At 39.9% G+C, this 21,453-nt stretch overlaps 1 protein-coding gene across 3 annotated transcripts in view; it reads right to left on the bottom strand.

Moving 5' to 3' along the window:
* The window catches only part of Arih1 (ariadne RBR E3 ubiquitin protein ligase 1), a 114,163-nt gene that overhangs the window by 80,082 nt on the left and 12,628 nt on the right, over positions 1 to 21,453 (bottom strand). The window contains exon 2 of one of the 3 annotated variants that reach the window (XM_029565064.1): positions 9,753 to 9,820. The exons of the other annotated variants lie outside the window; for them this stretch is intronic. Coding sequence (XP_029420924.1) covers positions 9,753 to 9,820 — 68 coding nt within the window. The remainder of the gene's footprint in view (positions 1 to 9,752; positions 9,821 to 21,453) is intronic. 3 annotated transcript variants of the gene reach the window in all.

Genomic DNA, 21,453 nt, shown 5'->3' with positions numbered 1-21,453 from the left:
AATTCACAGAGATCCGCCTGCCTCTGCCTCCCGAGTGCTGGGATTAAAGGAGTGTGCCACCACGCCAGGCTTGAGTCAAAAATTTTAACACATCTAGGTGTGGTGTTATACCCCTTTAATCCTAGCACCCAGGAAGCAGAGGCAGGTGGAGTTAGTTCTGTGAGAGTGAAGCCTACATAATGGAGTTCTAGGCTAAATGGCACTTCAGGAAGATCCCATCTCCAAAAACAATAAATCAACAATTAATAATAGTAGTATGTCAACGTGGGGGGGAGAGTTATAACTCTTAAAGATGGAAACATGATAACTACAATACAAAAGGCTGTGAGAGGCCGGGCATAGTGGTGAACGCCTTTAATCCCAGGAGGCAGAGGCAGGTGGATCTCTGTGAGTTCAAGGCCAGCCTCAAAAAGACCAAAAAAAGAAAAAAAAAAAAGGCTGTGAGAAAACCAATCCACATAGTTGTAAGGCTTGTATGCCTCATATAGAGTAGCAAAATATTAACTCAAGTAGAATGTGAATATAAAATGGGGCTGCAGAGATGGCTGGGTGGTTAAGAGCACTGTCTGTTCTTACAGAGGACCCAGGTTCAGTTCCCAGCATCCATATGGTGGCTAACACCTATCCTTAACTCCAGTTCCAGGGAATCCAATACCCTCTTTGGTTTCCATGGGCACTGCATGCATGTGGTGCACTTTATATGCAGGCTAAACACTCAGACACATAAAAATAAAATACATTTTTAAAGTAAATAAAATAAAACAAGCATGATGATGCACCCTTGTACTCCCAGCTCTGGGAAGCAGAGGCAGGAAGATCAAGAGTTCAAGGGCCACCTCAGCTACATGAGACCCTTTCTCAAAACTACCCTTTACTCCAAATAAAAAGGCAAATTAATATCATATATACATATTTTTTTGAACTAGGGTCTGATTTAGCCCCACCTGGCCTCAAACTTGCTGTGTGTAGAAAACCAAACTATAAATTGAACTACAAATCAAAATATAAAACTAGGAGAAAATATTTGTGATCTTAAATTAGGCAAATAATTCTGAGATCCAACACTGAAGCGTGGTCCTTAATACAAAACTGCTAACTTATAAATCATCAAAAATCAAGACGGTTAAAAAAAAAAAATCAAGATGCTAGCAAGGCATGGTGGTGCACACCTTTAATCCCAGCACTTGGGAGACAAAAGCAGGTGGTATCTGTGAAATCAAGGCCACCTGGTCTACATAGTGAGTTCCAGGTCAGTTGCAGGCCAGCTGGAACTACAGGGAGACCCTGTCATAAAAAATTAAAAAATAATTAAAAAAAAAAAACAAAGATAGGGAATCTAACCTGTAATAGAGCATCTATAGCACAATTACTTTAGAAAGAGCAATGAGGGACTGGGAAGATGGCTCAACTAGTAAAGTACCTGCCACAGCAAGCATGAGGACATGAATTCAGATACCCAGCACCAATTAAAACAAAAACCAAAGCTGGGCATGGTGGCGCATGGTCTTTAGTCCCAGCACTTGGGAGGCAGAGGCAGGAGGATCTCTGTGAGGATGTCTGTGAGGTAGATCTCTACATGGCAAGTACCAGGCCACCTGGGGCTACAAAGAGACCCTCTCTCAAAGAGACCAAAATAAACAAACATACATACATACATACACACATAAATAGAAAACCAGCATCTGGATGAGTGCCCCTCTAATCACTAATCCTACTGATGGGGCAGCAGAAACAGGCAGATCCTGGATGATCCTGGCCAGCCAGTTTAGTCTGTCAGTGAAAGACCCTGTCTCAAAAGATATGGTAGAAAGCAACTGAGGAAGACACCGAACATCCACCTCTGGCCTCCACGCACAGACGCACAAACATTCATATACACTTCACACACAGAGAAGAAAAAAAAAAAAGAACAATGACTAAGGCAGTGCAAATTTGCAGTCCCAGCATTTAGGAGGATTTCTGCAGAAGGATCAGATCAGCACCAGCCTGAACTAAACAATGAGACCCTGCCATAAAAATAAATAACAAAAGTCTCAAAGCAAGAGAATTCTGAACAAGAGGCACTCAGATTTCAAAGTGTCATGAAGCATGGTAGACATTTCATATACATTACTGCTTTTAATCCTCCCATCAATACTTTATGGAAGGCTGGCATTATTTACTTTATAGATAAGGTTAGAAAGATTAAATGACTTGGCCCAAGATAAAATAGGCTAGCAGGATTTGAATATTAAAGTTTTCAAAAACTTATGCTTATATTACCAATCCGTACAGGAAAAATATCTGCATGTGAGCTCTCAAAACATCATTATAATATAAGGTCAACTGAGACGCTTGGTTGAAATTAAAAGTTCTTCAGGGCTAGACTGATATCTGAGCAGTTAAGAGCATTGGCTACTCTTCAAGAGGACCTGGGTTCAATTCCTAGCACCTCCATGGTGACTAAATCATCCATAACTCCAGTTCCAAGGAATCTGATGCTTCTTCGGACCTCTGAGGGTTTGTACACATGTGGCACACTTACATACATGCAGGCAAAACACCCAAACACATAAAAATAAATAAATAAGTAAAGCTGTGTATCTTTTTCTTATTGCTGTTTTATCATTTTCAAAGAACATCAACAATTGCTGGGGATGGTGGTGCACACCTGTAGTCCCAGCAGAGGCAGGTGTATCTCTGTGAGTTCAAGGCCAGCCTGTTCTACGTAGTAAGTTCCAGGCCAGCTGAGGCTGCAGGGAGACCTTGTCTCAAAAAGACATGCACCCCCCCCCCAAAAAAAGGGTGTGCAAGAATACTAACCAAATAAAATATGAGTAATCACTGTAATTAGACAACACTAAAATAGCAGCATACACCTAATTTTAAGGACAATAATGCACCCTAAACTCTTGCATCTTGTCTAGTTACAAGCTCTAAATCAGTGATATGGGTTCTTTCTGGCTACATACTAGGATTTCCTGTGGAACCCAAAAATACCAGCACATGCATGGGCTTACCACCCAGCAATTCTAATTCAACTGTCTGGGGTGGGCTATGCATATTGATATTTTTTCACCTGAAGTTTTTCCTAATGTTTGCTAAGACAATTCTACTATGAGCCATTACCGGTAACTACTGCTCTTAAAATTCCCACTCTCAGTGTTTTGAAAAGGTAATCTGTAGACCTCCCATATGAAAAAAGCAGTACAGTATTTCAGTGATTAGAAGAAAATTATATTTCAGGGTTAAAGCAGTAGTGTTTGCTTTGAAACTGTCTCCAAAGTTCTATTTCTCCATTTTTAAAGAATTAATGATTCTAGGGGCTGAAGAGACAGCTCCAGGGGCTGAAGAGACCCTTTCTGTCTTCCTCAGACACTGTGTAACATGGGTGTACTTGCATACATACACACACACACACACACACACACACACACACACATAAAATAAAAATAAAGTTAAAAAAAAAAGAGTCATTGAGTCTAAATATGGTAATTGTCCCCACTGAATGGTTCCATCATCTATTTTCATCAAGTGGCTCTCAATTTTATCTGTATGTGAATATTTACTGGACTACAAGAATCATCTGGCATCATCTGGGTAGTTTAAAAAACAACCTGATGTGCATGCCAGACTCCATGCCAAATACATCAGGAAAGGTTGGGGGGGGGGGCTACCATTTTTCAAAAGATCCCTGCAAAGAACCAAAATACTAGAGGTACACATGTATGCAAGCAGGCCTGCATTTAAGAATGTGACAGAGAACCGAGGATGTAGCTTAGGGGTAGAGCCACTGCCTAGTATATGCAAGGATCTAGGTTTAATATTCAGTGCCCTCCCCCCAAAACAACAGAATCTGCATGGTATGGCAGTACTATAATCCTAGCACTTAGGAGGCTGAGGGTTGCTACACAGTTCAAGGTCAGTCTAAGCTACAAAGTGATACCCTCCTCTAGCTTTTATCACATACACACACACACACACACATCACATACATATACACACAAACACAAACAAAAGAAAAATGCCACTAGTTTAACCAATAATTAAAAAGATGTTTATTTCCAACACTCACATGGTGGCTAACAACCATCTGTAAGTCCAATTCCACCGTATCCAATGCCCTCTTCTGACCTCCAAGGTTATTGCATGACACAGGTCCACTCACATGCATGCAGGCAATACACGCATACATATAAAATAAAAATAATAAAAAATGTTTTAAAGATGTTTCTATAGGGCATGAATAGCTCAGCAGTTTAGAGCACTAGTTGCTCTTGTAGGGGACCTGAGTTTGGTTCCCAAGATATTTTAAAGAATGATGTTATCACTAAATGAAATTAGACTAAATCACTGTTTTGAATTATGTTATTTAATACATGCACAGCGTCTTATAAGTTAACACTGCTGTACGGCATTTACTAGTTGACACATTACACTATGCCTTAATTAAAAACAGTTGACTTGGCATTCATTCTGCATTCTTTCTAAGATCAAGAGCATATCTAAACTGCTGAGAACCTGTTTCTTCAGATTTCTCTTGGAACTGTGCTCCAGAACAAGCCCCTCACCCTTTCTTTAATTGAACAGTATATCTAGCATGAAATGGGGAAAAAAAGCAAAACTCTTATTTAGAGAAGAGTCTTGCCCTTTGATCTCTAGACCTAGACTACCACACACACAACTACATTTTATTAAGTGTAGTTGATAAGCACTTTTGATAAGTACTTTGCAGGGCTTTGATATGCAAAGCAGGCATAGGTATTATTTTGGGTCCAAGACAAGGAAGAATCATGAGGGATTAAGGTCATATGCCCAGGTCACAAAATGGCTTAGTAAGCTTGTTTACATTATGCTGCAAGGTTAGGTAAAGTCATGTGTCCAGAGTATATCCATATTCTAAAAGTCACTGCCACACTGTTGCAAGGTTTAAATCTTTTTAATTTTATTATTTTTATTTTATGTGTATGTGTGTATTGCCTGCATGTAGGTAAGTGCACCTGTGTCGTGCAATGCCTGCAGAGGTCAGAAGAAGCTGTCAGATCCCCTGGGACTGGAGTTAAGGACAGCTGTTAGCTGCCATGTGGGTGCTGGGATTCGAACCCAGGTCTTCTGCAAGAACCACCAGTGTTCTGAACTGCTGAGCCATCTCTCCAGCTCCAAGGTTTAAATCTTTTAAAATTTCTCTTTATATTTTATATGTATGAGGGTATTGCCTGCCTGCATGTATGCAAGTGTACCCGTGTCATGCAATATACACAGTGGTCAAAAGAGGGTATCGGATCCCCTGAAAGTGGAGTTACACACATTGGCTATGGAGTTATGGATGGTTGTTAGCCACTATGTGGATGCTGGGAACTGAACCCAGGTTTTCTGCAAGAGTAGCCAGTACTCTTAACCTCTGAGCCATCTCTCCAGCCCCTTACATTTTTAAATATATTTTAAAATCACACACACACACACACACACACACGAGAGAGAGAGAGAGAGAGAGAGAGAGAGAGAGAGAGAGAGAGTCACATGCCACAGCATGCTTGTAGCAGTCAGAGGACAACTTGTAGAAGTTGTTTCTCTTCTTCCACCATGTGATGTGCTTCCTGGGGGACTCCAGTTGACTTGGCAGTAAACACTTTTCTTTACCTGCTGAGCCCTCTTGGTGGCCCAAGGTTTAAAACATTGCCTTACCTCAGTCACTACTAATTTCTGATCTTGTGAGGCAACCATCTTAACTTAACTGTTACATGTGCCCTTCCCCTAGTTTTTCTTGAAAAAGACATGTTTCCAGTTCAGTGAGTACTAAAGGTCTAGCACAATAAATCAGAAGATTCACACACATCTCCTCAGAACACCAAAGGTAAAAAGAAAAACTTTTAAAAAAAAATCTCAAGCAGGGCATTCTGGGGCATACCTTTGAACCCAGCACTCAGGAGGCAGAGGCAGGCAGATCTCTAGGAGACTGAGGCCAGCCAGGGAGGGTTACACAGTGAATTTCAAGGTAGCCAGGGCTACAGGGAGACCCTGTCTCAAAAAGACCAAAAGAAGAAAAATCTCAGAAATTAGTAAGACTATTGTCAATTCCATCAGCAACAGTAAATACAAAAGGCAATGTCTAAAGGACTCCAATCCACTTCCAGTCTAGACAATCTCACAATACTTTGAAGAGTGGGGATACATTCATTCAACTGACCTCAACACCAGAGCATTGTTTTGAAGGACCACAGCATTTGGCTATTAGATCTAGAACTATAGGTGTCACTCAGTATTGACCCAGTCCCGGGTTCAAATCCCGGCACATACACACACAAAAAATAATGATCAAAATACAGTACTTGAAATGTCATTGAATGTAGAAATGCTATTGAACAACATTCATAAACCATAAAAACATTCAATGGTTTCACTTAAAAAATTCATTCAAAAGCCGGGCATGGTGGCGTACGCCTTTAGTCCCAGCACTCAGGAGGCAGAGGCAAGCGGATCTCTGTGAGCTCAAGGCCAGCCTGGTCAACATAGTGAGTTCAGGTCAGCTGGGACTAAGAGAGACCCTGTCTCAAAAAGACAAAAAAAAAAAAAAATTCATTCGAGGGCCAGTTGTGGTGGCACCCACTTTTAATCCCAGCACCCGGGAGTAAAAGACACGCAGATCTATGAGATCAAGGCTAACCTGATCTATACAGCAAGATCAGGGTCAGTTGGGGGATATAGGGAGACTAAAAAAAAAAAGTTCAAGCTAGGGTTAGTGATGTAGCTCAATTAGCACTTTCATAGTACACACAAAGCCCTAGGTTCAATTCCCAGCACTACATAAAACCAGACATAGTGATATACACCTGTAATCCCAGCCTGTAATCTCAGCACTCAGGAGATGGAGGCAGAAGGATCAAGGTCATGCTTGGCCTCATAACAAGTTTGATGGAAGCCTGGGATACATGAGACCCTGTCTTAAAAGAAGAAGAAGAAAAAAAAAAAGCTATAATCAATTTAATAAGATCTGTTTATCATAAGACCAAGATTTTCATTAGAAAAATAGCATGAAAGAGGATTTTTTTCGGGGCTGGAGAGATGGCTCAGTGGTTAAGAACACTGACTGTTCTTACAGAAGAGCCGGGTTCGAATCCCAGCACCGACATGGCAGCTAACAACTGTCTGTAACTCCAGTCCCAGGGGACCCGACAGCCTCTCTGACCCCCACAGGCATTGCATGACACAGGTGCACTTACCTACATGCAAGCAATACACAGACAAACATAAATAAAAATAATAAATTTTTTGTAAAAGTTTTAAAAAACATTAAAAAATAAATGAAAAAAAGAAAGGATTTTCAAAGATGGCAGGAAAAAAAGTAGAGATAATATTAAAAAGAAAAGGCAGAGTGCCAATAGCTAAAAAAGAAATACAGAAAAGCTATAATGTACTCATTAGTAAATACAACTCATTTTTTGTTTTTATTTGTTGACACAAACATTTTGTTTTGTTTTGCTTTTGTTTTTCAGGCTGGATCTCCCTGTAGCCCCAGCTGGCCTGGAACTCACTATGTAGACCAGGCTGGCTTTCAACTCTATCATAGAGATCTGCCTGCCTTTGCTGGAATTAAAGGCATGCACCACAAAAGAACTAAACTTCAGTTCCAGGGGATGTGACACCCTCTTCTGGTCTCCTTGGACACCAGGCATGAATATGGTGCACTTACATACATGCAGAAGTTACTTTTTGAAATGTCAATAGTGGTAGGTAGAGTCAAGGTCATATCCTAGGTTTCTAAAAATCAGAATGATTTTGACTTACTTTTATTTGGGCTGCTAGGTCTGACATTTTCCAAGAAACTATAGATTCATAACTAATATTTATTTCAACATTCCATGCTATAAGAATTAAAATAAAGGTTTGCCAGGCATATATAAGCCTTTAATCCCAGCATTCCAGAGTCAGAGCAGACAGATCTCTGTGAGATTAAGGCTAGCCTGGTCTACAGAGTGAGCTCCAGGCTAGCTGGGGCTAAACAGGGAGACCCTGTCTCAAAAATAAATAACAAATGAATAAATGTATGAAATAGGAAACTATGAAGTACCTAAAATCAAATATGAAAAGAGAAAAATAATCACTTAAAAGGTTCCCAAGATCAAAAAAGAGCCATCTTAACTCAAACTTTACTAAAAACACGTAATTCAGAACACTCTTCCTATGGCATAACTTCCAAAATTATGAGTCCAGCCAGGTGTGGTAGCACACGCCTTTGATCCTAGCACTTGGGAAGCAGAGACAGGGCCAGCCTGGTCTATATAGAGTTAGAGGCCAGCTGGGACTACAGGGAGACCCTGTGTCCAAAAAAAAAAAAGTTTCCACACAGAATAAACTAGACCAAGTTTATAACAGTATTAAACACCACCACCATCAACCTTCAAATCCAAAAATCATGCTATGGATACTTAAAATCCTAAGGTTTTACAGTCACTTAGAAAACAGTAATCTTCAATGAAGACCAAATATAAACTTTCATCTACTTTCATATCTAGGAAGCCATGAGAAACAACAGTATTAAATCAATTGAGAAAATATCTCCCTTTCTTTTCAGTACCGTAGCAGGGGGGAAAAATACAAAGAGCATTACCCCTACAATACCTCGCTTTTCCACCAATACTAAGATAATATAAACAACCTATTTGTATTTACAGCTTAAGGGTGTTAGGGGCAGGGGGGAAATCTTCTGAAGTACTAGAGAATCCAGAGCTGTATGCCTGCTAGGGAAGTGCTACACCACTAAGCTACATTCCAGCCAGACTCTAAAACTTGAGTTCTTAAAACTTACCTGTAATTTAGGCTTTAGAATTCATTATAGAAATGCTATTTTTTGCCATTGTGATTAGTATTAAATTCAGTAGCAGCAACAGCAATAATCAGGAACTAATACTGTCAATTGCTATCATGTAGCAAGTGCTGCAAATATTTAAATAGACTCCTTTAGAGTTTCTCATAGACATTAACCAAAAACATACTAGAAGATTTATATTATTTTATTTTTTTGTTTCGTTTTTTTTAATTTTTATTTTATGTGTATGCATGCACTGCCTGCATGTAGGTAAGTACACCCATGTCGTGCAATGCCCGCGGAGGTCAGAAGAGGCTGTTGGATCCCATGGGACTGGAGTTACGGAAAGTCGTTAGCTGCCATATGGGTGCTGGGATTCGAACCCGGGTCTTCTGCAAGAACAGTGTTCTTAACCATTGAGCCATCTCTCCAGCCCCTTGTTTCGGTTTTTTTGAGACAGGGTCTCCCTGTATCCTCAGCTGGCCTGGCACTCACTATGTAGACCAGGCTGGCCTCAATTTCACAGCCTCTGCCTCCCTAGTGCTGGGACTAAAGGCATGCACCACCATACCTGGCATAGATTTAGATTATTTTCATCAAATACACATGCAGATCAATCTATCTTCTCCTCAGTTTCCAAAATGGAGTCAATTTCTCACTCTAATTTCCAAAAATCAATCAGGTCCATGAGTGAAGCTAATTTCAATATTCACCATTAAATCATCTCTTGTAACACTCAACATTTCAAACAAAGATAGTACCTATTTACTGTATAGCCAAGTAGTAACCTTCTGTTTAAATAAATGAGGCTAAGAGTAGAGCTCAAAAATAGTCTTCCAATACTTTTACATATTTACAAGTATGATCTCCAGCACAACAAAATAAAACTGTGCTCTATTTAGGAGCATGTAAGTATGTGTGCTTAATGTTCCTTTAATGACTTGTCTTTGGAATGATTCTGTCCTACCTTTGCTGCTGCAGCCCGCCTGTCCTTTGCATCACTGAATTCAAACTTCTGGAAGTACCCAATTTGCACTGTAACAGACAGATGGACAGATCAATGGGCCACAGCGGCAAAGGCCAGAGATACAGACTTGATAAATTAAAACAAGGGGAGGGGAAAACCAGAAGAAAACATACAGACCTCTTCTCTACAGCAAAATACCTGAACCTGATGTCTTCACCACTCCCATACCCAACAAACTTTTTTTGAGATTGAGTCTTAAGTGACCCAAGTTGGTCTGACCTTGAACCTTCCTCTCCCCATCTCCCCAGGGGTAGGGTTACAGGTGTGTGCCACCATGCCTAGTTTTATGCAGTGCTAAGGACTGAGCCCAGGGCTTTGGGCATGTTTGGCATGTACTCTACCAACTAAGCTACATCCGTAGATGCCAATGTATTCTTGATTACATATTCATTCCCACAAGTATAGTAAAATAATACCAATAATACCATTGCAACAGACAAGGTAAATTTACCAGGCTTTGCTGTTATTTTGTCTCTTTGAGACACCCAAGTCTCCCTATAGCCACAGTTGTCCTGGAATTCCCTATACAGGCCAGGCTGGCCTAGATCTCAAGAGATCTGCCTGCCTCTGCCTCTCTAGTGCTGGGCTTAAAGGTGTACACCACCCACACCAGGCTTTCATCAGTATTTTTTTAAATATTTTATTATTTTTATTTTATGTGTATGAGTGTTATGCCTGCATGTAGGTAAGTGCACCCATGTCATGCAATGCCCACAAAGGACAGAAGAGGATGTCAGATCCCCTGAGACTAGAGTTACGGACAGTTGTTAGCTGCCATGTGGGTGCTGGGATTCGAACCCAGGTCTTCTGCAAGAACAGTCAGTGTTCTTAATCGCTGAGCCATCTTGCCAGGCCCTCATCAGTATTTTTAATACAAGTAACAGCAGATAGAGAAGGTGCTTTTGTAACCATGCCAGCTTCCCCAAATAGAGGTTGCTCTTTCACACACAATCTATTATCACACCTAAATTTTCTAAACCAAAGTTAAAATGTCAATACATGGGGCTGGAGAGATGGCTCAGAAGTTAAGAGCACTGACTGCTCTTGCAGAGGACTCAGGTTTGATTCCCAGCACCCACACGGCAGCTATGATCCGTCCTTAACTCTAGTTTCAGGGAAATCCAAAGCCCTCTTCTGAGCTCCGCAGCACTGCACAACACAGGTGCACTCACATGAAGGCAATACACTCATACACATAAATTTTTTTTAAATGTCAATACATGCAGAAAATTTCGACTGTAATGCTGTCTGTGTAACTGGAGCATACTTAAAATTTTATGGATTAAAATTCATTTCAGTGTTTTATCATTCTACCTTTTGTTTTACTATACTAGCTAGCACAGCTACATAAGAAAAGTTTGGAGGCTGAAAAGATATAGTAGAGGTGCTGGGGCCTATTACAGTGTAAAACAAACACACACACACACACACACACACACACACACACATACACACACTATAAAATACATCCTTTAAAGCTATGTAGAGTCAGGCCTGTAACTTCAAATTCATTCAATTGAAAAACCCCATTTCAAGAAGCTTCTACTTAATACTCAAAATGCCAGCTTGTCACCCTAGGTATTATACGTTAGTAGAGGAAGTTTTTTAATCAGGCATTATCCCAAACGCCCATTTCACCTGTCTTCACCAAAAGCTTGTATACATGCAAAAGCAGTAATTTAATCAAATATTTTGCATGAGTCTAAAAACAGCCATTCTACATGCTTAAGAAAGGAAAAACTTTGTTCTCCCTTCTAGTTCCAGGGGATATAACCATTTGTACGTTTCTTATCATTGTAACCCATTTTAAAGAAGGTAAAGAAGCATAATGTTAACTGAGGTTCCTGAAAAAAGAAACACATACTTTTGGAAGATTCTACAGATAAAGACTGACCAGCATTTCCATGGTTGTAGAGAATCAAAATGTTGCAGATCAGGAGCCAAAATTATCTTGAGCTAGATAAAAGTTCCCTTAATAGTAATTTATTACCCATTTCTGTATCTGATCTACTATCCTTTTGCCTATCAAGTAAAATCTTTTAAAATGTATTCATTGATTTATTAGCAGGTCACTAGCTTTCACAAACCCAAAAGCTAAGACTGTCATCAGATAGCATCTGAAACCTATATCAGATTTCCCAGATTTGAAGTAACTCACCTATCAGAATTCCCTACTAAAGTATGGTAAATGCACTGACTTATAACGTTCTTTTTTCTGTGTTGATAGACAGTTCGTGTAGTCACTCCCACATTGGAAACTGTCATTCATGGTAACCTGAATCTGTAGTCCCTTATACTTAGCTTACAACAAACTATCTTTTATTCATGGAACAACAGCTGCTTTGTACTGACAATGATAACCAAATATAATGCATGATCTTTGACTAAAGACAAGATTCTAAAAGACATACTAGGGTTAAGGATGTGACTCAGTGGTTAGAAAGGGCTTGCCTAACACTAGGTTTAATTCCCAGTATCAAAAACCAATCTACCTATTAGACACCTAAAGAAACAAATGCAATATATATAATTTTTATGACAACTTTATTGCAATACAACTCATGTATCATAAAAATTAACTCAACTGGTTCACTGGTTTTGATTATATTCACCATGATTGTCAACCACTAATTTTCGAACATTTTATCACCCTAAAGATAAACCTTATAATTACTAGTTGTCTTTTCCCATTTTCCCTACCCCATTTCTATAACTATGAAACTAATTATTTCTCTATGGATTTACCTATTCTGAACATTTTTGTACAAATAGTATAATACAGTATGAGGTCTACTGTTAAATTAAATCAGTAACGCTAAGGGCCCAGTGGTTAGGGAATAAATATGTCTTAGTGTGTGAACATAGGGAACAATTTAGGCAAGACTGAATCGTTAAAATGCTGTTTGACACTTCAGTTGCATTATAGTATTCATTTATAGATGAAGAAACAGAATTCATCAAAATTTGTTAATATAAAGTCACACGAGTTGATAAAAGGCAAAGCTAGAACTGATTACCTGAACTAATCCTAGTACTAACAATACTATCCTTCATCCATTCCATTCCAGTCTTATAAATCTGGCCTACATATATTCTAACAGATTTATCATCATTCTTCTGGTTTCCTGTTCTCTTTGATTCCCTGAATTGCTAGCAGAATGGTGTTTCTGAACACTAATTCGGTAGCTTCAAAGTTTCAAGATGGGGACTGGAAAGAGACTTCGGCAGTTAAGAGCATTTGCTGCTCTTATAGAGGACTTGGGTTCAGTTTTCAATACCCACAGGGTGGCTCCAGTTCCAGGGGATCCAACACCCTCTTCTGGCTTCCTCAGGTACTGCATGCACATGATACACTTAAGTACATGCAGGCAAAACACTCATTCATATAAAATAAAAATAAATCAAAGCCAGGTATGAAAGCTCACGCCTTTAATCCCAGCATTTGGGAGGCAAAGGTAGGTGGATGGATCTCTAGTTCCAGGATAGCCAGGGCTGCAGAGTATAACCCTATCTCAATTAATTAACTTAACTATTTAAAGTTTCAAGAAGTTTCATATAGCCAAAAGAGGTCAACAGAACCTAAAGTCTTTCAAAAACTGATCACGCTGCCCACTTGTTTAAGCCCAGCTCCGACCATTTTACTGCTCAATAATCAGCTCTTACTTTCATTCAACACCCAGATCATTAACAGTTTCTGCCTTGTACACTGTATTCATCCTCCTCCTCCTTTTATTATTCACTTCTCAAAACTAGCTTCCAACCTTTTTTGTTTGGTTGTTGACTGGTTGGTTGGTCTCATCCCAGGCTTGCCACTAACTCAGTATGGAAGCCAGGCTCACCTCAAATTCACAGCAATCATCCTGCTAGTATTGTAGGCATAAGCCACGATATCTGAGCCATCACGCCTGGGTTATTTTTTAAGTCAGAGGTTATGAAGGAGAACTGAGTCATACTGGCTTCAGCATTCAACTTCTCTACTTTGTTTTGGTTACACAGAAATAAAAATAGGGCTGGAGAGATGGCTCAGCGGTTAAAAGCACTGACTGCTCTTGTAGAGGACCTGGTTCGATTCCCAGCATCCATATGGCAGCTACGCACCATCCTTAACTCTACTTCCAGGGGAATCCGAAGCCCTCTTCTGACCTCTGAGGCATTCATTGCACGACACAGGTTCACTCACATACATGCAGGCAATCCACTCATAAACATAACAGGGCCTCCTTGTAGACCAGGCTGGCCTCAACTCACAGAGATCTGCCTGCCTCTGCCTCCAGAGTGCTGGGACTAAAGGTATGTGCCACCATGCCCAGCAAGTAAAAATAAAATAATACGATTCACAAAGTTTACATTGCAATTTCAATGTTCTTCACTCAACCTAACTGGAACCCCCAACATGGTTAAAAAGACAAAAATTATTCACAACCTACAATTACCAAGTAAAAACTATCCAGCAAACTGCTTTCATTTTTATAAATGCAGAATCAGAAATACACAGAACTCAAAACTATTAATAAAAGAGTTAACATCAAGATGAGTGACTTATTCCCTATTACTGCAAAATGGGCAAAATAAACAAACAAATCAGCCTTAGATATTTGTCTCGAATTTACTTAACCAAACAGTGTCCATGTGCTGCTGTAGTAGTCTTTCTACCTTATGTAACTAATGCCTGCACAGACCTGAATCCAAAATACCAACACAAAACAATCGTCCTAATCAAAATCCCCAAGAAGTAAAACAGAAGCCTCATTCTAAATTCCAGCCGCCCCCCCCACTGCATTTCCCCCCCAAAAAGCATTTCTTGAATAAAGTTTAATGTACTGGTAGTTTCCAGTATGTTAAATATGTTTTTATCAGTCCAAATCTAGCCCAGTCTACATAGTGAGTTCCAGGCTAGTCAGGGGTATGTAGTAAGACCCTGTCCCAAAACAAAATAAATAATATAAATAATAATTTTGGACTAGTGAGACACTCATATTTTAAAATCCCAGCTATAACTATACCAAGGCAATACAAACTGAGGTGATAATTGTAAAAAACAAAGGTCAAAATTTTAAGGTCAGTGAAACTGAATTACTACATTGAAAAATTCAGTAACAAAACAAAGCCAGATGTGGTAGCACATGCCTATAAACCCAACACACCCCGAGAAAAGAGAAAAAATAAAAAATAAAAAATCAGCAACATACCAGTAAGTAAAAAATTTTTTTTATGATTTTATGTGTATGAGTGTATTGCCTGCATGTATGTGAGTGCACCCGTGTTGTACAATGCCGCAGAGGTCAGGAGCGGGCTTCGGATTCCCCTGGAACTGGAGTTAAGGACGGTTCAAAGCCGTCATGTGGGTGCTGGGAATTGAACCCAGGTCCTCTGCAAGAGCAGTCAGTGCCCTTAACCACTGAGCCGTCTCTCCAGCCCCAGTAAGTAAAATTTTACACATACTTTCTTTTCAAAAGATTATGTCCTTATTAAGTGACAAGTAATTTGAAGCCCACTTCATGTTTTCTCCTTTTAAGATCTGAGATAACCCAGCACATGCCTTTAATCCCAGCACTTAGGAGGCAGAGGCAAGCAGATATCTCTAAGTTTGAGGCCAGCCTGATCGACATAGCAAGTTCCAGGTCGACTCTGTTTCAAAAAGACCAAACAAAACAAACAAAAAAGCTGAAATAATGAAGACAAATGTATTTTCTTACATTCGAGGTTAAATAGCATTCAGTGACAAGATCATCTGAAAATTTTCCTCAAGATATATATTCTTGGGTCTGGGCAGATGACTCAGTGGGTACAGTGTTTGCCAAGAGAACATGAGGACCTGAGTTTGGATCCCTGGCACCCACACAGAAAGAAGGGTTTGGTGACACTGCCTTTTACTCCAGCACTGGGTGATGGAAACAGGGGCTCCTAGAACTCACTGGCCAGCCAGTCCAGCCAACCACTGAGCTCCAGGTTCAATGAAACCCTGTCTCAAAAAATATGGTTAAGAGCAAATAGAGAAGTGACCTCACATCCTCTGTTATGGACACCCACCCCCACACATACCCATATAACACACAAAGATCTATTATCTAATTACTGGGTAAAACATGTATTCTCCCTTTAAAATCTAGGGCACAAGGCCCTAGATTTGATCCTAAGCCATGGTTCCCCTAGCAAAGGAGTGGCAGATTAAAAAAAAAAAAGATCTATTTGTTGTCTAGCACACTCACAGCAATTTCATAATGCTATTCTTTCAATTACCTTTTAGTACTTCTGTTAGAAGGAGAATGTTGGGCTTTGTGGACAACTAGTCTACATTTAAAACTTCACAAATAAATCATGAATAAATTTTACATTATATGCATTGTATAACTTCTGTCAAATAATGGAATACCTTTATATTAAACTTTGTGCTTTTACACGATTACACGGGAATACAAAACAATAAATGTTATAATAAGTTAGGTTTTTGTAGTGAGAAGCAAACCTAAAGTCCCGTACAAGATAAGCAACCACTACACCTCTCATCTATACTTCTAGTCCTTGGTTTTTTTTTTGTTGTTGTTTTTTTGAATCAGAGTCCCACTATTGTAGCTCAGGCTGACCTTGCAGATTAGCCTTGAACTCAAAATCTTCCTGTGTGCTAGGATTACAGGAATAGTCCATTCCACCTGATTGAAAAAAAGTAAAATCTTAAATGGATAGACCTTTGAATCTATTCCACTCAACTATTTACTTGGATTTATAGATCAAAGTAATGAAGTCACAAGTGAAGAGGCCACGGATTCTGTTCAAGTTAGTCTCATGGGACAGAGAACAGAAAGAAAACATAGGGTAACTCTAGAAAAGTAAAACTTTCCAGTACAAGACAGCAAAGACAGGGCTGGGGAGATGGCTGAGGTTAAGAACACTGGCTGCTCTTGCAGCAGAAGACTCAGGTTTGATTCCCAGCACCCACATGGCAGCTAACAACCATCAGTGGGTAACTCCAATTCCAGGGGATCCAAAGCCCTCTTCTGACCTCTGCAGGCATTGCATGATATGTTGTATCTGCCTACATGCAAGCAATATACTCATAAACATAAAAAATAAATTTTTTAAAAAAGACAGCAAAGATTCACACATTTGTTTTTATTTAATGTCATAAATTACTGGGTTCCAAACACATCTATGAAAATTTGGGTAAATTATTTAATTTCCCTAAGCCTCAATCACCTTATACATTAAAGTACCAAAATACCATCAATTTAACCAAAACAGTCATAACTAAAATTCTGTGAAACTGACTAAAAGCAAAAAACTAAAACAGGGGCTGGAGAGAGAGCTCGGCTATTAAGAGTACTGGCTATTCTTCTAGAGAACCCAGGTTCAGTTCATAGCACCCACACGGCAGCTAACAACCATCAGTAACTCTAGTTCTAGGGGATCTGACACCATCTCTGGCTTCCATGGACATTGCATGCACAGGAACACTTATACACAACACATGCAGATAAAACATTCATACGCATAAAATAAATTTTAAAAATTTAATAGAACACATATTAGAGAATGAGAAGTTAATTCTATAAGGTCAGAAGACAAATATGAACAAGTCACACAAAACATAAATAGGGCTGGAGAGATGGCCCCATGGTTAAGAGCACTGGCTGCTCTTGCAGAGGACCTGCATTCAGATTCCCAGCAACCACATGGCAGCTAAACAACCATCCCTCACTCCAGTTCAAGGAGATCCAAAGCCTTCTTTGACCTCCACAGGCACTGCATGACATGCAGGCAGGCAGGCAAAATACTCATACACATAAAATAAAAATAAAGAAAATGTTTTAATTATTAGTACTAAGACATTTTTATCAATAAAACCAATTTAAAATTTCATTCATACTTGACTATTTAATCAGTATTTATCAACTATATTCCAAGAACTGTTCTTATAAATGTGAATACAAAAATTAATACATTAGTCCTACCTTAAAAGATTTCAGAGTCTAACAAGAGAATAACTAGTAAGAGAAGAACTTATAAAAGGAGACATTTCCCCTGAAAAATTTGTAGTGAGTAAAATATACAACAATACTGCAAATGCTCCATTTTCTATCACCTTTTTTATATTTTTTTATTTATTATTTTTATTTTATGTGTATGCATGTACTGCATGTATAGGTAAGTGCACCCATGTCGTGCAATGCCTGATGAGGACAAAAGAGGCTGTCGCATTCCCTGGAACTGGAGTTACAGTTGTTAGCTGCCATGTGGGTTCTGGGATTCGAACCAGGGTCTTCTGCAAGAACAGCTGAGCACCATCTCTCCAACCCATTCATTATATTTTCATTTTGCTGTGTCCACCCTGTTGTTTTTTGTTTTTTTTTTGTGTGTGTGTGTGTGTGGTCTTTTTGAGACAGGGTCTCCCTGTAGCCAGAGCTGTCCTGGAACTCACTATGTAGACCAGGCTGGCCTTGAACTCACAGAGATCCGCCTGCCTCTGCCTCCCAAGTGCTGGGACTACAGGCATGTGCCACCACGAACGACCCGCCCAGCTTTTTGAGACTGGGTTTTACCACATGGGCTAGACTGGAGAGTCAGCGAGTCCCAGGGACACATAATCTGTCTCTTCCATCTCCCAGTGCTAGGATTATAAGCATGTACCACCATGCCCTACTTTTTTTATGTAGATTCTAGGCATTAATTAAACTCAAGTCCTTTTGTCTGCAAAGTAAGCATTTTACTGACTGAACTCTCACCCCAGCCCTAATTTCTCTAGTATCTCTAAAGAGTCTTGTAACAACTGCAAAGAGCATCTAGTAAGACTGTACTTATGGGGGCTGGAGAGATGGCTCAGCGGTTAAGAACATTAGCTGTTCTTGCAGAAGACCCACGTTCAAATCCCAGCACCCACATGGCAGCTGACAACTGTCCATAACTCCAGTTCCAGGGGATCCGATGGCCTCTTCTGTCCTTTGTGGGCATTGCACGACACGGGTGCACTTACCTACACACAGGCAATACATGCATAAAAATAAATAAAATAAAAATGACTGTACTTATTCCCAAATGTCTTCTTTTGAGAAAAAGCTGCAATGGGCCAAGATTTTTTTTAAAAATGAGCCACACCAGAATTGTCACCTTGTAAAAAATAACTTGCAAATGTAGTTCAGTGGCAGAGCATGTGCTTTGCATATATGAGAGTCCTACAAATAATAAACAAAGACAAACTAGGTCTCTGGAGTAGATATACTAAGATTCTGATCTTTGGAAACCACACAAGAGCAAGTTCAGAAACAGGGAATCACTGAAATAAGGACACACATGGACAAAGGTAGGAAGAGCAGGTCCTAAGTTATTGCCTTGATCATCAAGTTGCAGGTCAGTCCGCTTTCCTAGACTATGAGCTTTAGAAAGAAAAAGAATGTTCCCCACTTATCTTTGTGCACATACTACCAAGGATACAAGGAGAAGCATACAGATTAAATGTTGAATGTAGATCTGGCAGAATATGAGGCTTGGAAGATTGTACAGCAGTTTCAGAGAAGAAAATCCACAAAAGTCAAGTTAAGATAAACAGTGGCATGAGAAAAGCCAGACAATGTCCAGAAGTCATCTCAGGTAACAAGAACTAAGGCTGGTGATCTTACATGCAGTGACCTTTACTCAAAGGACATTTCACAGTATTTCTGAGAGCAAGCAGGTTGACCGTCTACCATAGAAGGATGCTGCTGGAAGACCTGGTAGGCAGTGAGTGACCTTACTACCTGAAGAAATTCACATTTTAATATCTGGAACTTGTGAATATGTTATATTACAGAGAAATCAGTAATCAGCTGACCTTGAAGCAAGATTATCCTATATTATGCAGTTAGTCCTTTAAATTGAAAGACGGGGACAAAAGCAGAGGTCAGACTCAGAAATCTCTGGAGATGCTCTGACACTGGCTTTGAGGATAGAGGAAAGTGTTAGAAGCCAAGAATGAGGTGGCACCTAGACAGAAAACCGGAAAAAGACAGAAAATAAATTCTCCCCTAGATCCACCAGAAAGGCTCAGCCTGATGACAGCTTGAATTTTAGCCTGCTAAAATCCAATTTAGACTTCTGACTTTCAGAACTCCAAGATAGTGAATCTGTGTTTTAAGTCACTAAATCTGTGGTAAGTTATTAGAGCAACAATAATAATATGCAGATTAACCAAAAGAACTATTTATGAAGTGAGATGTGAACAGTATCTCAGGGAAGGGTTCATCTTCCCCCTCAAGATATTTGCTGAAAGAGGACTGCACAGAGCCTTAAACTGAAAGGGGGGGGTCTCTGAAATATGAATGATAGTTTCAATTATTAAGCGAGTGAAATGAAGACCTATGGAACCCCAAGGGGAGGGACTCCTAAGTTAGAACAGCAGGTTCTCAGTTAAGGCCAGAGGCAAATCAGAGAATAAACAGGGCAGAAACTCAGTTTTCCTTAATTCAGACACTCATCTACCACTCAACCAAGCAGGGGAAGAATGAAAGTCCTCTCTAGGGGAATCTATCATCATCTTGAATCTCTGAAGCACTCTATATACACTCTATACTCTGAAGCACTCTATTAAAAAAATAATAAATAGTTCAAATCTGGGCTGGAGAGATGGCTCAGCAGTTAAGAACACTGACTGTTCCTGCAGAAGACCCAAGTTCGAACCCCAGCACCCACATGGCAGCTAACAACTATCTGTAACTCCAGTTCCAGGGGATCCAACAACCTCTTCTGTCCTCCGCGGGCATTGCACGACATGGGTGTGCTTACCTAAATGCAGGAAATACATGCATACACATAAAATAAAAATAATCAATAAGTAAATTTTTTTTTAATTGTTCAAATCACAGAACACATGACCAAACTCCAAGTTGGGGGATCAGGAGTGACTCAAATACTATACTGTATTTCACTTATAAAACTTCATGAGGAACTAAACAAGCCAGCCAGTACAAGCCTGTAATCTCAGCTACTCAGGGGGTTGAAGCAGGAAGATGATAAACTCAAAGGACAATTTAGCAAGACCCAATCTCAAGAAACAAGAGCTAGAGCTAAGGCTGGTGATCTTACATCTGCAGTGACCTTTAAAAAAAAAAAAAAATGTGGTGGCAAATGCCAGCATTTGTGAGGTGGAGGCAGAAGGATTGGGAGTTCAAGGTCATCCTCAGCCACATTTCAATTTCAAGTCCACTGTGGTATACAAAAGACCATGACTCAAAACAAACTTTTTTTAAAGGCCTAGGGTTATATATCAATATCAGAGCACTTGCCTAGCATGCATGAGGCCTCAGGTTCAATCCCTAGTAACTCCAAAAAAATTTAAGGGCTGGAGAAATGGCTCAGTGGTTAAGAGCACTGGCAGAGGACCTGGATTCGATTCCCAGGACCCACATAGTGGCTAATAACTGTCAGTAACTCCAGGTCTGGGGAATCTGACACCCTCTTCTGACCTCCATGGGTTCTGCACAACATGGGTGCACTTACACGTATGCAGGCAATACATATAAAAAGTAAATAAATAGGGGCTGGAGAGATGGCTCAGCAGTTAAGAGCACTAACTGCTCTTGCAGAGGACCAGGGTTCGAATCCCAGCACCCACATGGTGGCTAACAACCATCTGTAACTCCAGTTCCAGAGGATCTGATGCCCTCTTCTGACC

Source organism: Nannospalax galili, unplaced genomic scaffold (assembly GCF_000622305.1).
Source record: "Nannospalax galili isolate Female #2095 unplaced genomic scaffold, S.galili_v1.0 scaffold54, whole genome shotgun sequence".
NCBI lineage: Eukaryota > Metazoa > Chordata > Mammalia > Rodentia > Spalacidae > Nannospalax > Nannospalax galili.
Note: the sequence above shows the minus strand (reverse complement) of the source record. Positions and strands in the feature narration are given on the sequence as shown.